The sequence below is a fragment of the Harpia harpyja genome, chromosome 4 (assembly GCF_026419915.1).
Source record: "Harpia harpyja isolate bHarHar1 chromosome 4, bHarHar1 primary haplotype, whole genome shotgun sequence".
NCBI classification, from domain to species: domain Eukaryota; kingdom Metazoa; phylum Chordata; class Aves; order Accipitriformes; family Accipitridae; genus Harpia; species Harpia harpyja.
In genome coordinates this window covers 55,448,919-55,464,856 of record NC_068943.1, presented here as the reverse complement: position 1 = coordinate 55,464,856, position 15,938 = coordinate 55,448,919, and the positions used below count along the sequence as shown (strand labels likewise).

Genomic DNA, 15,938 nt, shown 5'->3' with positions numbered 1-15,938 from the left:
TGCCTTGCTATTTGAAAACCAGCCTGTCACTTTGTATCTTATTTGTGCTATGAAAAATATTTTGCTCATTTTGTACTGGAAATATGACAAATGTAAACACAAACAGATATTTACTGAAACATTTTCTTTAGCTTGGGATCTCTGTCACTGTTTCCCACTTTTTAATGTTTCCTGAGTGCACTGCATTATGGAGCTGGAATTGGTGAAATTTGAAATATCAGGTAGGTAAACATGTGCATCTGTGCATGCATCTAGCATTGACCTGGCCCATATTACTTTTACTACAAAACTAGTAGGATTCCCGCTGTTCTCCTCACTTTTAGTTTGAATTTAGAGCCTTTGTTACCATTTGAGAATGTCAGCCACAGTATTTGTGTTTACTGTTGAATATCAAAGTATAGCTCATTAATTTAAATGCTTATGCTTTATTTGGGGCCTGTGGGCTTTCAGATTGGCCATTTCTCTCTGCTTTGGTAAGCTGACTGACCACTGTCTTATGTAGTTGCATATGTTGATATGAATAACGTATAAATCCCAGAGAATTGGCAAAAAAGTTTGTTCTCTGTAGTCTGTGCAAATGCAAACCAGTGATAAATTAGGCATTTTTCATCTGTGTTCTTAGATAAGAAGTTTTCCCTAGCAGGGTGCTAATTTTTCTATTTTCAAGGAGGTATAAAACCTGTAAATAAAGTAAGGGTAGAGGGGGGAAAAAAGTTAGTTATTCGTTTTGGAACTTTTCCTGTTTACAGGACTTCAGGTACCCCCCTTGTGAAACTAACAGTGTTAAAATGTAACTGAGGGAGGAGGGGTCTCTGTACAGTATTGCTGTTCATGTAATAAGGGGCAAGTCAATGCTTGAAACATATGCCAATGCATGAGCTTACCGACCTGCAATTTGAAATTTCAAGGGCTCCAGAGTCATGTGCAGCGTTTGTGGGAGACCCCCAAAGGCCAATGATGGTAGGTAAAGGAGGTGATCAAATAGAACTCTACTCACCGGTAAGTAGTCCAGTAACATAACACACCAGTTTTGTCAACTTTCTGGGCACATCCTGTCCATGGAGGGGGGATGAAAACCAAACCATGCTCTTGATGTGGACTGCTTGTGTTATCCACAGAGTGTAAGATAATTGCAGCCTTACAGGAAGTTTAGGTTTTCGAAATGAAAAAAAGTAGAATAATTCTCTCTAAGCTATTAGAAAAGGGTCATTTTGCAAGGATAAGGCACGTGATCCGTCATCCCAAAACTCGTACTGTCAAAGCTGAGCTTTCATAACAGGTTTACAAATAATTGTTTAAAAAACATTTAAATACTTGAATAATTAAAAGTTAATCTTCTGGACAAAGTTAAGCTTTAATCTATAAATACTCATTTAATTTTATTTGCTGTGCTTCTCTGGAGCTGATGATGGAGCAGACCTGTCCCTTTCAGCAGGACTTTGTAGCTGTTCTGTTGTCTAGTTTGACTCGCCTTTTCCAACCCTATGCTGCAGCTTAGCTTATGTGCCTCTGTTGCCAGTACTGCACAGTTGTAAGTTCTGGTCATTTGTTTGTCTATGAAGTTTCAGAAAAGAGAAAGGTAGAAAGGATGTTAATGAAGTTGAAGTTGAATGGAAATCATAACTAAAAGGCCTATGTGAAGAGATAGTAGCTGAAATTACTTGGAAGTTTTAGCTGCTGATTTCAGCAGCTAAAAATAAACATACAGTTTTAAAAATTACTTTTCAATAAAAGTTAAATTATAGCAAGCTTAAAAAGAATGAGGCTGTTTAATAAAGAGTGTATGGAAAAACTAGGCAGTGTAACTTACTGAAGGACTTAATATCCTGAGTAAATGGAATTTTCTTTTTGCTGTGTTTTTCATTGTTTAGTGTAGGATTTGTAGAGGGTTATGCAATTGCACACAGGAAGATCCTTTAATAACTTCACCAAATTTTGAAGGTGTGAAAATTGGGACTTTTTTTAATTTGTAGTGACTTATATATTGATTTACATAGTTAAGAAATCATTTTTGTTTGTGTGTGAATTAACTAAACATATTCATAGGGGGCCTATGTGTTAATTCATAGGGGGTCTGATGTGTTAATTCAGCCAGATGCCATTCTGAAGTTCTCACCTCAAGCACCAGTAAACATCAGAAGTAAATGTTTGTCATGTTACTGTTAACCTGTCTTCTACTAGAGGAAATGGTCATTGAAAGTAGCTTAGTAGAGTTTGGCTAAAAGCTCTATTTTTTAATTTGTCTTCTGCTACTACAAACTTTTTTTAAAGCTGTGCTGAAGTTACTTGTGAGAGGAGCTGTCCTCTCCTTGGTTTGAATAAGTGGCACTAAGAATTTCCAGTGCACATGAATTTTTTTATAGGTTAGTGTTTATAAGTTAGTTTTTTATAGGCTAGTTATATAACTCCATAAATAACATTATTTAGTTTGAGTTTTAAAACTGATTTGGTTTTTATGTAGTTTAACATATGTACTCAAGTATGCGTACAACAATTTGAATTATATGTATGGAATCAGCAGTTTCATATTCTTCAGCTACTGTATTGAGGCAATAATGCTGAACATACTTAGAAAAGAAAAATACATCTGTCCTTGTTCAACAGAAAAAAATTCTTTGAAGTATTTTGTGCATTATAATTTTTGTCCTTGATCATCTTGAATGTACCACGTGAACTTTTAGCCAGTTCCAGCTTGAACTCTTTGGGTGAGCAACAGTCAATGCATAGCAATATGCATCATTCCCATTATATGTGGTGAATTTTAATCACTTAGCTTTTTCCTCAAATCAAATTTTTTATGGCTGTGTGAAGGTAATTGTAGGTGTAGCAGTTGAATATGGCAATCGTAGTGTCTGTCTTATTTATTCTTGCAGTTTGAAAAGGAATTTGAATTTTATGCATTTCCTTTTCCTTAAAAAAGAAATAAATTTTCTGTCACGCATCCACACTGAAATGGTCTTTGATGATAATAATACTTTGTAGACTTCCAAAGTATACTTCAAAATCCATTTAATGTGGGAAAAGAAACCTAAATATTTTTCATCCATTCCAGTTAAAATAAAAACAAACCAGCAACACTTCCCTGTGGAATACAGTATGAAATAATTCCCTCATCTTGAACATGGAGGTCAGACAAAATGTTTACATACCAAACAACTATTAAACTGGAAAGGCTAGGGTTGTTTGTCGATCTTTGTATGATTAGACTGTAACTGCCCCTTTTCAAACACATGAATGTTGTACCAATCATGCATACTTTTGTCAAGATTAGATTGCTGTGAGAGTACATGATGCTATGCTCTCAGTTGCCCTAGAGGATAATGTTTCTAGAAATTGGTATGTATGAATTGGTCTCAGTGCTCACAGAATAGTGACATTTTCCCTTGACTTAGATGAATTTATAAGTATTTCTTTACAATACTTTAATAAAATGTTGCTTATAAGATTGCCTCTCACCTTGTTAAATACTGCTGTAATCAGCAGAAGTGCTGCATCAAGAACACCTTAAATCTGAGATTTTAAAAGACCAAAATATATTAATTGTTGGGATGTTATTTTCTAGATAACGCTATCTACTGTCGTGCTCCTCTCTGTTCCCACTTGATCTGTAAAGGGCCAACGTGGGATATACTAGAAGATTTATGTGTTGCCCTGTTCTGATTTGAGTGGGAGGATACTGTAAAAACCCATATTTTTAGAGGAACCTACTTGATCTAATTATCATCAAATATAAAATCCTATTTATTTGTGTGGATAGTTGGGTAATAGCGTATAGATATTAATTGCTTCAATCTGATTCATTTTGCATTTGTCAGTTATGATACTTGGAGGTGAGATTTAATGGTAATTACTTTTTACAGAATTTCAAAACTATCTCAAGCTGAGAGGGAAAAGGCCCTGTGTGTAGATATCTTTCAGCGGGCACTGGGTAGAGCTCTCCTAAACTGTTAATTCCTTCCTTAGGAGCTTGTAGAATGATGACTATTTATGGGGGTTTTTTTACATGCAGAAGGTGGTAAGGATGAGATTTCTAAAATACTTGATAGAAGTCTGCATTTGTGCAGATGAGCATCTTCCAGCTTTGTGTGCATGTTCTTAGCTAAGTTTGAATTTTTGGTCCATGATTTCATTAAATTAACTTCCTTTCCTGTTGCAAGGTGCAAATTAAGTCAGTCATGTGAGGTCTTACTTTTCACATTGACTTTAAGTTGTTTCCATGTAAAATATTAACTACATAATAGATTGTATTTAGGTTGCAATACTACATTGTTAAAACCCCCAAACTGCTTTTGCAATGGATGTGTTAGTTTAAGTTATTAGCTAAAGTCAGGTATCGAATTTCTTAATGGATATCACCAAGTAATAATCAAATTTCCTTTGGAACTTGCAAAATTTTTAAATCTAAGATATGTAAAAAGACAAGGGCAAGGAAGGTGGATCTTGTTTAGTCCCTGTTAGACCCATATAGAATTTGGACTTACTTTAGAGTTCATGAATTGTAGTGTTTAACATATTTCTTTTGATTGTCTTGATACTAGCTTGATGGGATCCTGTATTTTTCAACATTTATATGGTTTGAAGAGATGAAATGTGTGACAATGAAAGTCGTCTCATCAGGTGCATTCTTCCTGGAACTCCTCAGGCACATAATGCCTTTTTGTATGGAGAAGTAAAGAAAGTTCCTTTGTTAAATTGTGACGAGCTCTTCATTTACTGGTTCAGAAATCATAGGGTTGTCAATACAGTTTACATATGTAGAAAAATTTTAGTACTGAACTACAGAATTGATTCATGGTGTCACTTCTAAGTATATGAAGTCACTAATGTTGAAATGGGAGCAAACATAAAAATAGGTCTAGAATAGATCCGACAACATATTTTTCCCATTGGATATGGAATAGAACTGATCCTCACTGATTTTCAGTTTGTTGAGTAAGTATGAATATAGCATCAGCAGTGATTCTTTTTCTGATCACAAAAAAACCCCAAACTTATATTACTGAGAAGGAATATATGGAATTCCTTTGCTTCAGTGATACAGATTTCCTTCAGAAGGTTATGTGGGCCAGGTTAAAAAAAATGCTTCCCTTAGAAAAGGTTTCCAGCCTCCTAAGTTGCCCCATCTAAAAATAAAACAAGCCAAAGCAAGCAAACTATACTGAATTGACAGCGAATACTTATTTGAAATAGATCTTTTAAAGGAAATAATGGTGAAGAAATTTTCCATGCAACATATACTTGTAAATGCTTGTGGTTTTTTGAATAAAATACCTTTTAAAAAAAGAAATTAGTAATATAGCTACTGAAGGCAAATATTTTATGCATGTGAGAGCTAAAGCAGAAGATGGATGGCAGATTGAACAAATAGTTTTACAGATGCTGCAAAGAAGGCTGCAAGCATTTTTTTCTTTGCTGTCACATGATATGGAAAACATACTGATCCACACTAAGCCTCATGCTTCTAAAATGTATTTCTGTTCATTATGGGAACCCCAAGTGTTTGACTTAATATGAATTAAGATTACACAGGTGGCCTTAAATCTGGCATTTCCTAACTTTGACAGGCTTGATTTTCATATCTGTAGTTGTCTATTAATCAAGTTGTTTGTTGTGGGTATAATTTCCTTTGATAAAAGGGGGCAGGGGATGGACAACAAATTCTGCATCATATTAGTAGTTGTTCTCTATATAGAAATCATAGGATCATAGGAAAATTGATGTTGGGAAGAGCTTTAAGATCTTGAAAACCACCAAGGATGGGAGTCTGCACCTGCAGTGAGCAGCCTGCTCTGCTGCTTGAGATCTTTTCAATCCACTGAATAGTATTGTTCTAACTGGGTTAACACCACCTGAATTACATTGTGGCTGGCAGTCCTGGGAGATGTGAAATACATTTGCCCATGAAATGTTAAGGAAGGGTTCCTTAATTTTCTTTTATCTTTGCAGCTTGGAAGGGAACTTGCTATTTTCTTATCCTCTTTGCTCCTGTCCTCAAAATTCCTTTTGCATCTCCTTCTCCTACATTCCCTGATCCTGGTTTTTACCTTCCTCTGCTTTTCAACTAACTCTTCTTCCCAATGCTTGTTGAGACTCTAGTTCTATAATTTTTCACCTCTCTTTTTCTAATCAGCTATTCTGCTTTACTGTTAGGCCATCCTTCTGTTTTAATATTGAATATGGTTAGTGCCAGCTTCTGAGTGTAGAACTCGTTCAGGAAGATCTAGGTGTAGGTGAAGAGAAGAAACTTGCCATTACTCTGGGTAAAAGCCAAGGATGACAATATTGCTTAGGAGTTCCAGTTGCTTGAAAAATACTGTTGAGCACTGTAGTGCTGCATTGCATATTTTTCCTTCTAAGACTGGTGCAGTATTAACTCAGGTGTTATCTTTTAAATCAAGTGTGGCCAGAGTATCATCAGCATGAGTCACCTAAGAGTTCTGCTTGACAAGTGATGTCATATGCCCAAAGAAATTTTAATAGGTGATGGGAACTTGATAATTTGAAGTTGAATAGTTGGGTGTAGATTTTTTTTTTTTCTTCCTCCCTCTGGATCCTAGTCCAAAAAATATGCATTTATATGAATAGCTTAACATCCTTTGGGTTTATTTGCTTGGGTAAGTTTATGTAGGATTTTTTTAATGCTGGTAAGTTTTTATGTAGGAAAGACTGATCAGCTTAAAGGCTTGAGGGCTTGTGCAACAGCAGCATTCATCTGTGGAGTATGTGATGGATGATGTATCAGTTGTGTTTATTCATTTTATTTTATGTACGCTGCATGCTGTGTCCCATCAAAAGTGTGTGATTGGGCATGAAGTCAGAGTGCCTTGGCCTGGGTTTTGCAGAGACGGGAATCTATGGCAAGCCTAGGCAGAGAGGAGAGAACTGCTCTTTCTCTTAGAGTGACTGAATGTGGTGTATTAAGTAAGGGGGGAAGAACAGAAAGATTCAGGGTTAGATAGCTGAAGTGTTTGTGAGACAGTAGGCAGAGGATGCATTCCTTGCATTAGGAATGAATGCTGAAAGACCCCTGCTCTTAGGGGAGCAAATCTGCCTCAGAAGCAACGGAAGTAAGGATGCTTTTCTAGTGACCCAGAGGGAGAAGGAGTCTGGGAGAAAGAATCTGTCCTGGGGAGATTCCTTCTCAAGGCTTCTATTTATTGTGTCTCAGAATATCAGAATTTTCTCTTTACATGGTAAGCTGCTTCTTGTGGATTTATTTTTTTTTTTTTTTAATCATACATAGCTTTAAAGATCAGAATCTCTGAAAATGCCATCTCAAAGCTTTTGGGAAAGGCCTTTTGATATGGCCTCTCTGGAATGAATTGCTGAATCATTTCTTAGTGGACAAGTGCCCACCACTAATAAAACGGCATTTTTTGGCACTTTTGTGAGTAAAGGCAGGTAATCTAAGCATTGGGTGAGGTCTGAGGTGTCTGTTACCTTCTTGTTTCCAGAGAAGTTTTCTTCAGGTCCTGTCTGAGGCAAGAAAGCATTTTGGGAGGATTTATGGCAGCACAATTGGTACAATATGCATGAATAGCAAATCCATTTTGTTGATCGGCCTGCCACTTGGTTTTGTGCATGTTAGTTTGCACACTGCTGAGAAGTATAACCTGACTTTAATACACTATTTTTAGTAGTTGTTTCTGTTTGTGTGTCCTGCAGGAGAATGACTCAGGAACATTGGATACAGTTGGTGCAGTGGTTGTTGACCAAGAAGGAAATGTTGCTGCTGCTGTCTCCAGTGGGGGTTTAGCACTAAAGCATCCTGGAAGAGTTGGTCAGGTGATTATGCCTTTTTAGTTGGGAATGATTGTTCAGCAATTGTGACACTAAGCAAGAGCTGTGATAGCAAACTGATGTTCTCCCTTCCTTCCCGTTAAACTCTGAAGGCATTATCACTTCATTGGAATGCAAGTTTTCTTTTTAGTGTCCTCCATCAGTGTTATAAAACATTGATAGGTAAAAAGTTATTCTGTAGTTAGTTACCTTTTGCCAGAACTATTAATAAGTTAATTTCTTGAGCTTAAGTACTCTTTAATGCCACAAATAGTCTCTTAAATGCTTAAGAGTGTTTTTAAATAAGATTTTCATCAATATTTAGGGAAGCTGTCCTAATTAATTTTTAAATCATCTTGTGAATTGGTAGAAGTGACAAAGGTATTAAAACAACACATCAGATATAGGCATTCCTTACTGTTATTAGGTGGGGGAATTTTGAGGTGCATTGGAAATGTCATACTCCATTGCTGTACAGCTGTATTTTTGGTTGACTTTTGCCACTGTCCTAAAAGCAGTTCTCTTTTGAAATCTATTTAAGATTTTCCTTTGGAATAGCAGAGTGAAAGGAACTTTATATAAATAGGGAACAGCAGGCATTATTTTGTGTTTTGATATCTGTACCCTCATTTTCTGTAAAGTTAGGTTAGAATATCATACATCTCAGTTCTGAAGAACAGTAAAAGAAGATGTAGCAAAATGGTTTAGAATTGCAATTTTGACTGTTACGATTTTCTTATTTATCTTTTGTATTTTTCTTGGGTTTCTTTTTTTTTTGTTGATTTGGGTTTTTTTCATGTTGTGGTTTTTGGGTTGGTTTTTTTTTGTTTGGGTTTTGGTTTTTTTTTTTTTTTGTTTGTTTTTTTTTTAGGGAAGGAAACAAACCCAAACCCTTATATACTTAAATTTATGAAAGATGCACTTTTTCCTTAGGCAGCTCTTTATGGTTGTGGCTGCTGGGCTGAAAATACAGGAGCTCATACCCCTTACTCCACTGCTGTGAGTACTTCAGGTATTTGCTACTTTTTATAAATCTTTCCAAAAGTTGCTATCTTTCTCTGTAATTAGTTTACAAATTCCAAATAAAGTATTTCTAGGAGTGGGGAATTAAAATATTAACATTATTTCAGACTACATTCTACATGTGTATAATTTATTTACATATAAATACATATATATTATATATATGTCAGTATTGTCTTGAAATCTATGAATTAGTCTCCATCTGTTGCTTACATGGGTCATTTTACTTAAAAAAACCAAATTAACAACCATGTGAACTTTTATTCTGTTCAAAAGATTTTGTATTGCACTGAAAGGATGTACTCTATTTGTTAGGTATTAAGTGACTTGTCCTCCTGTAAAGAAGTGCTGCTATAAGCCTAATATTGTGTTAAACACAGAATGCTTGTGACTGGAAGCCTTCTGTAAGGGACTAAGATAACTAGAGGGCTCTTTAACATAAGAGTGTCCCTTTGATACAAAAATGCTATAAAATTGCATTTTTCCCTCCAAAAATATTTTAAGTACTATTTTAAGTGGAAATTTAAGTGAATTTGTTCTTCATCTCTCTTTTCTTCTCCAAAGGAAGGGGAAAAGGCAGAACCAAATGACTAGAGTAAGTGTCTTCCAAAACATTTATTTAGAAATTGTGAAAGTAACATAAGAATTAGGGTAGCTTGTCTTCTATTTGGAAGTCTCAGGATCCTGGACACACAAATGTATTTTGTTCATGCGATGCCTATCAGCCAGCTGCACACGGAGCTGTTCATTCAGTTAGTGTGCTGAGCACCAGAGATATCAATTGTAAAACCAAGTTTGTCAATGGATCTACTAAATGTAACAGGACTGAAGAAGTAGTAAAAAGTAGAATAAAGAAAAAACCCAAACCAACGCCAAACAACCAAAAGATGACTAGGAAAATAGCTCATACTGCAATGTAAGATTTGAGAATGTAAGACAGGATGTTTTTAACTTGTCAGGAACAGACAGTGAAAAGATAATTGTATTATTATACAATACCAGATGAATATTCTAGAACACAAAAGCTTTAAGGTGAAGTTATGCAGGAATTACTTTTACTTTGCAACTCCCACGTAAAAGCAGTTGAAAGGACTGCATTTAGTCTCTTCACCGCCGCCCCCCCCGCCCCGGTTGTATGAACTCCGGGACATTTGAGACTCCAGTCTCAAATGGAAAAAACTACTTGTAACACTTTTTCGTAAATGCTTATGTCAGGATGCAAAATTTATGATTTGGACTACTGCTTAATGGTCAGAGTTATTAGAGTTCAGTATAGGGAGAGATGAAAAAAATCTGCAGAGTTCACATTTAGGTAAACTATATCCCAAGAGTACTGCAGAGTTAGAATCCTGTTGCAGAAAGAGTGGGGGGAGCAAAGTAACAGGGTGTAGAACTAAAATTTGACAGAGACTGAAGAGCATCAGAAATATCCTGTGTTGCTTTTGAAGTCATATATCTTTGTAATTTCCCCTGTATTTAAGTCTGTCTCGCACTGTTGAAAATTTGTGTAGATGTTCACCCTTAAGTTCAATGTTAGTAGTAGCAATTGTCCTTTTTAGTACTTATGCAAAGGTAAGTTCTACTGAATGCAGAAGTGTTGGAAGATCTTTCTACTCAAGGAACACCATACTGATTTTCCTTTAATAAATGCTTACCTACGTAAGCAAATCTATTTAAATAATGCAGTATTGGGAACCGTAATAATTAGCAAGAATAAGTCCAATATTAGAGAACGTTTACAGAAAAGCTGAGAAGGGCACCTTTATTTAACTTTTTAAAACTGTTCTTTACAAAGTCAGCTGAATTTGAAGTCTATGCAAGTACCGGCAAGCATCCTGATACACTTAAAGGAGATGTCTGGGTTTAATGATGGCCTTAAATAGAAGCCTCATTTCTTTTTGCTGGTACCAATTTTATATAATGGTAAATACTTCAGTGTTATACTATTTATAACTATCGCACATATATATATATATATGTGTGTGTGTTTCTTTGGTTCAAATCTTCTAGTTTCCATGACATTACATTAATACCAATCCCAGTTAATTGAAGTAGACTGTGGGCAGTCTATGAAGCATGGCCATCTGTTTATTCAGTGATTTGAAATTCAGACTAGCGGTGTTTAATTAAACTCTTGTTTCTGGTTTTCCTTTAAAGTGTGTGTGTATATATATGCGGGGGGGGGGGGGATAATATATGCGGGGGGGGGGGATAGAAAAGTTTACAGGAAGTGAGAACTCTTCAGTAATCAATACCATTCTTTTTTCCATTTTCAGAAGCTCATAATATTTTATAATGTAATTTATGTTTAGTGCAGTTTTAAAATGTATTGATGCCTGACTCTTTTTTTAAAATATAAGCATCCAACAATGTGATCCATGAAGTTAATTAAGGGGTAGAGGGATGGAAAAACTAAATTATAGAAAAGGTTGAAAGAATGAAACTTACAACTTGGCTGGATCACAACAGGAGATGGGAATGGGGGCATAAACATCTGCAAATATTTAAAAGGTGAAATTGCCAAGGCTAAGCAAGAAAATAGTATGTTAACATACATCATTGTTGGATAAAATGTTTAGAAAAAAAAGGTACTACCTAAATTCTAGAAGATGCCTTGATTTGGAAAGCTCTAAGATTGACAGTGCTTCCTAAGAGAAGGTATGTGTGGTCACTTGGTGTACCTAAAATCAGACTAGACTGTATTTGTAATAGTGATTATACCCCCCTCTTGTAGGTTTCTAAATTGGTTTTGTGTGGACATATATTTAAAAAAAACAGCAACATCTGAAACTTGCATGTTATGTATAAATAAAAACTGTGGGTGCATGCACATTCATTTCATGTTTCATTTTACATACAGACACACTTGTATGTAAAAACATTTAAAATATGTACGTAAAATAACTGAAATTTACAATCAGTTTAGATTTCTGTGGTTTTCACAATATAACATTTTATTATTTTAATTTCACTTGTCTCTTCATTTTAATTTGTCTTTAAGAGGTAAATTTGGCACAAATCTATCCTAACATTTTTTTACAGGGAATTTATTTTCTGTTGTATGGGGGCAGAAAAAAAAAAGGAGGAAGATTAGGCTTTGGTTGCTGTTGTATATTGAGTACTGTATGTGTTGACTTAATATTTATTGTTAAATGACTTCACAGAATAGCTGATTCATCAAATCATATTTAGAATTTAAAAAAAAAATTGAAAAGTTTAACTATGATTCCCTTAAGGCTTTATTGAAAGTATGCTCAAAATTATTAATGTATACTAAACCAAATAATTTTAACTGAAGGATTCTTTGGGAAATGAAAGGTTTCACCTTTGTGCTGGTTTAGACTTTTTAACTTTTTTAGTGATAGCTGGGCATAGAAATTCAAGCCTTGAGAGTTTGTTATATCAGGCTCTATATTCAGCCTTGAAATAGGATGTTCTTTGGCATTAGTTTCCTACAAGCAATTTTTAAGGGCCAAGTTTTATAAACTATTTTGATTCCATCCTTAGGAAATTACTCATGTCTTTGGGTTTTGGAGGCTTTGATCAGCAAGAGATTGAATGGGTTGGGGAAAACCTCTGGTGTGGGGAAAGGAGAGTTTGGAACAGTAATTCAAAGTATACAGAATACAGACTCTTGCATATGGAAATCCATGTGGAATTGGCAGGAACGCAAGAATGGACACACTGGGTTGAATCAGAGCTCCAGATAGTTTGGTGTCCTGTTTCAGATAGACGGTGTTTGCAGGTCTTCAAGGAAAAGTACGGGACTGGGAAAAGCACCTCCACTGTGTTATCCAAGCTTCTAGCAATTTGTGATATTGGGACTTTGTAAGCTGGAGATATCTTTTGTTTTTAATAGGTCAGGATGACTTTCTCAAGATTTCTCATTTCTTTTTGTACTTAGAAGACCAGTTATTTAAATTTTTCTGGGAATGTTTTTCTTATTCTATGATGCTTTACCTTTTAGAAGCTTTCTTGGAAAAAGGAAAGTGTTAGTTTAAATGCCACAGTTAGTAACACAGTAGGTTTTATTCTTGAATTTTTATTAATTTTGTTCTAAAATCCTTCTACTGAAGCTTCAATTTGAGACACATCATTCAATACCCTCCTCATTAAAAAAAGGGGGGGGGGGTGCACGTCACCATAGAAGTACTTCATTAAAAGTACTTCCAAATTCATGTAGCTTTCTTTCAGTGGTCATGTATTATTTGAAGACAGGCTTTTACATCTTGATCTTCTGTTGGCCCTGCGGATGCTGGCAGGCTTCCTGCTTTTGGCTGTTCAGGGAGGATTTGGTATTAGTTCTTATGCCTTTAGCAAGTTGTTTCTCAAATATTTTTGGCCATTTTTATCATGATTTTATATTGAATGTGCCAAAGGTGGTGGTTCTGAACTTGTTTGGGCATGACTTCAACTTTTTGAACAGTATTTTCTTACCTCTAACAGTCTCTTGGCCTTGTTGTTTAGCCACACTGTCTTTGGTTTTATTTTTTTTGGCTGTTCAAAAGTTACTTTGTTTATAAAATACAGGATATTGTAAAACTCATATTTTATGGCTGTAGTTTAAGAGGGGGTGGGACAACTGAAATCAGAAGATGAAGACTTTCTAAAGACAGAATGGGGGAGATGGTAGAACTTAGGAACGACTGTGAATATAAAGGGCCTTAAATTCAAGGTTTATTCTGTAACTCTCAGTCTAAAATTCATTCTCTGTGTAAACAAGTAAAATCTTTCTGATTTTTTTTGGTATAAATTTCTGGAGACATTTCAACATGACCTCTGAATTACATGAAAATTAATATTTATTTTTTTACAAAAAATACAGTTGTGGGACTTTATTGGCAACTGAAGGATAAACACTACAGGAATTCTGTAAGTATCTCAAAACCAGTATTAAAATTCAAGAAATTCACAGAACGTTGCAGTTGCAGCCATAGCTAAGATACTGTGCAACCTTAACTGTGACATCTAACAACATAATGCAAGTGCCATACCATGCAAGACTGATGGTAGAGACTGAATGAAAGCTTGTTAAATGAGATAAGCATTACCAGTGGCCTTTATTTAGTGTAAATGTAAGTAACAACTAAACTGGTTTTTGGATCAACATAGTAGAAGCCAAATCTTTGGTCTTTAAAAGCTCGTGCATGCACGTGTGCACGCATTTGCACATGCACGCAGACAGAAACAAAACAGCCTCCCCTTTAAACACCCCCACCACCTCCCAGAAAAAAAGAGGCCACAATCACACTCGTAAGGCCACTTGGAACTCTTTGGTGAATGTTTTTCGTTGGTATATGAATGTAAACACAGGAAGATGGGTATTATTTGGAGGGAAAACATTTGTGAACAAAACCTGACCGCAGGAGAAACAATAGTCCATTTTTTGGCTGTACTTTAAGAAAACATTTCCTATTTTTTCCTGAACATAATAGGAATCAAAGACTTTGTGCATATTCTTCTCATTCAAAATAATATCAAGTGTTGACACTGAATCTCTTCCCCAGTTGGAATATCCATGTTGATTGTGAGTGTTCATCTACTAACTGTGCCAAAAGTAATACTACTGGGGTAAAAGGGAGGCTGTGTTTTTCCTGGGAGATAAGTTGAAAAGTAATAATTCTCTTTGGATATACAGAACCTTAAATATAAAATATAAAGATAAATATAAAATTTATAGTAACAGCTAATGCAGGAGGCTTTGAAAATGCAACTATAAGTGGAATTTTTGAATGGTAATGTAGAGACTGAGAATAATGTGTTGCATTCCTTTTTACATCTTTACAACAGTAGGTAGTAGAAAGCGTACTCACCCATTCTTCATACATGGGTGGTATGCTTTGTGTATGTGTATCAGCCATTGAAGCCAGCAAACCTTTTAATATTGCATTTCTGAAGATGGACAGAAAGTCTTGCATTATTTACAAAATGTAGAAATTCCGTAACACAAAGCTGCAAAGTCTCCAGCTCTTACTAGAATCCATTTCAGGAGAATATTTGATACAAGAGAAGTACATTGATGTGATGCCCTAGGGAAAATTTAAATGGTACCTAATTATGGTTTATAATCCTGAAGAAAGAGGAGTAGAATCTTTAAATATTTTGAATTCTTTCAAAAAATTAAGCATATTAACAAATATAATTGGACTTCAGGACTGAGCCCAAAGTTGTGTTTTGTTGAGAAAGTAGCAGGGATGTCAGTTTTCTGGACCCAAACTGAGGTGTATGTGAGGATTCAGTCTGGGAGAAGTGTTTCAATGATGTCTTGCTCTTCTCCCCTATCCAGAGTCTTTTCCTCACTGAATGAAAATCAGATACGGATAACAGCAATGTTTTAGGAATGCATACAGAGGCTGTATGTATTCTGTGTAAATAAGCAGAATGTGCCTGACTCTCTTACCAATTTCTCATGAATTCAGAAAGATCCTAAAGGACTGACTGTTAAGCTCTCTGGTCAAAAGCAGTGGCCTCTGTTCTCATAAAGGCATTTTAGGGATTACATAAAAATATTTTAAAAGCTGTGTTGGGTGTACATACATATGTATGTATTGTATGAGATTCATCAGGGCTAAGTGCCGGCTCCTGCACTTGGGTCACAACAACCCCATGCAACGCTACAGGCTTGGGGAAGAGTAGCTGGAAAGCTGCCTGGTGGAAGAGGACCTGGGGGTGCTGGTTGACAGCCGGCTGAATATGAGCCAGCAGTGTGCCCAGGTGGCGAAGGCGGCCAACAGCATCCTGGCCTGCGTCAGAAATAGTGTGGCCAGCAGGAGCAGGGAGGTGATTGTCCCCCCTGTACTCGGCACTGGTGAGGCCGCACCTCGAATACCGTGTTCAGCTTTGGGCCCCTCACTACAGGAAAGACATTGAGGTGCTGGAGCGTGTCCAGAGAAGGGCAACGAAGCTGGTGAAGGGTCTAGAGCACAAGTCTTATGAGGCATGGCTGAGGGAACTGGGGTTGTTTAGCCTGGAGAAAAGGAGGCTGAGGGGAGACCTTATTGCTCTCTACAACTACCTGAAGGGAGGTTGTAGCGAGGTGGGTGTCTGTCTCTTTTCCCAGGTAACAAGCGATAGGACAAGAGGAAATGGCCTCAAGTTGTGCCAGGGGAGGTTTAGATTGGATATGAGGAAAGATT

The 15,938-nt window shown here is 36.1% G+C and overlaps 1 protein-coding gene across 1 annotated transcript in view; it reads left to right on the top strand.

The window, feature by feature from the left end:
• TASP1 (taspase 1) overlaps positions 1–15,938 on the top strand; it is an 89,400-nt gene that overhangs the window by 36,200 nt on the left and 37,262 nt on the right. Inside the window, 4 exon segments of the mRNA XM_052784109.1 lie at positions 909–962; positions 964–999; positions 7,666–7,785; positions 8,713–8,791. Of these exon segments, the coding sequence (XP_052640069.1) occupies positions 909–962; positions 964–999; positions 7,666–7,785; positions 8,713–8,791 (289 nt within the window).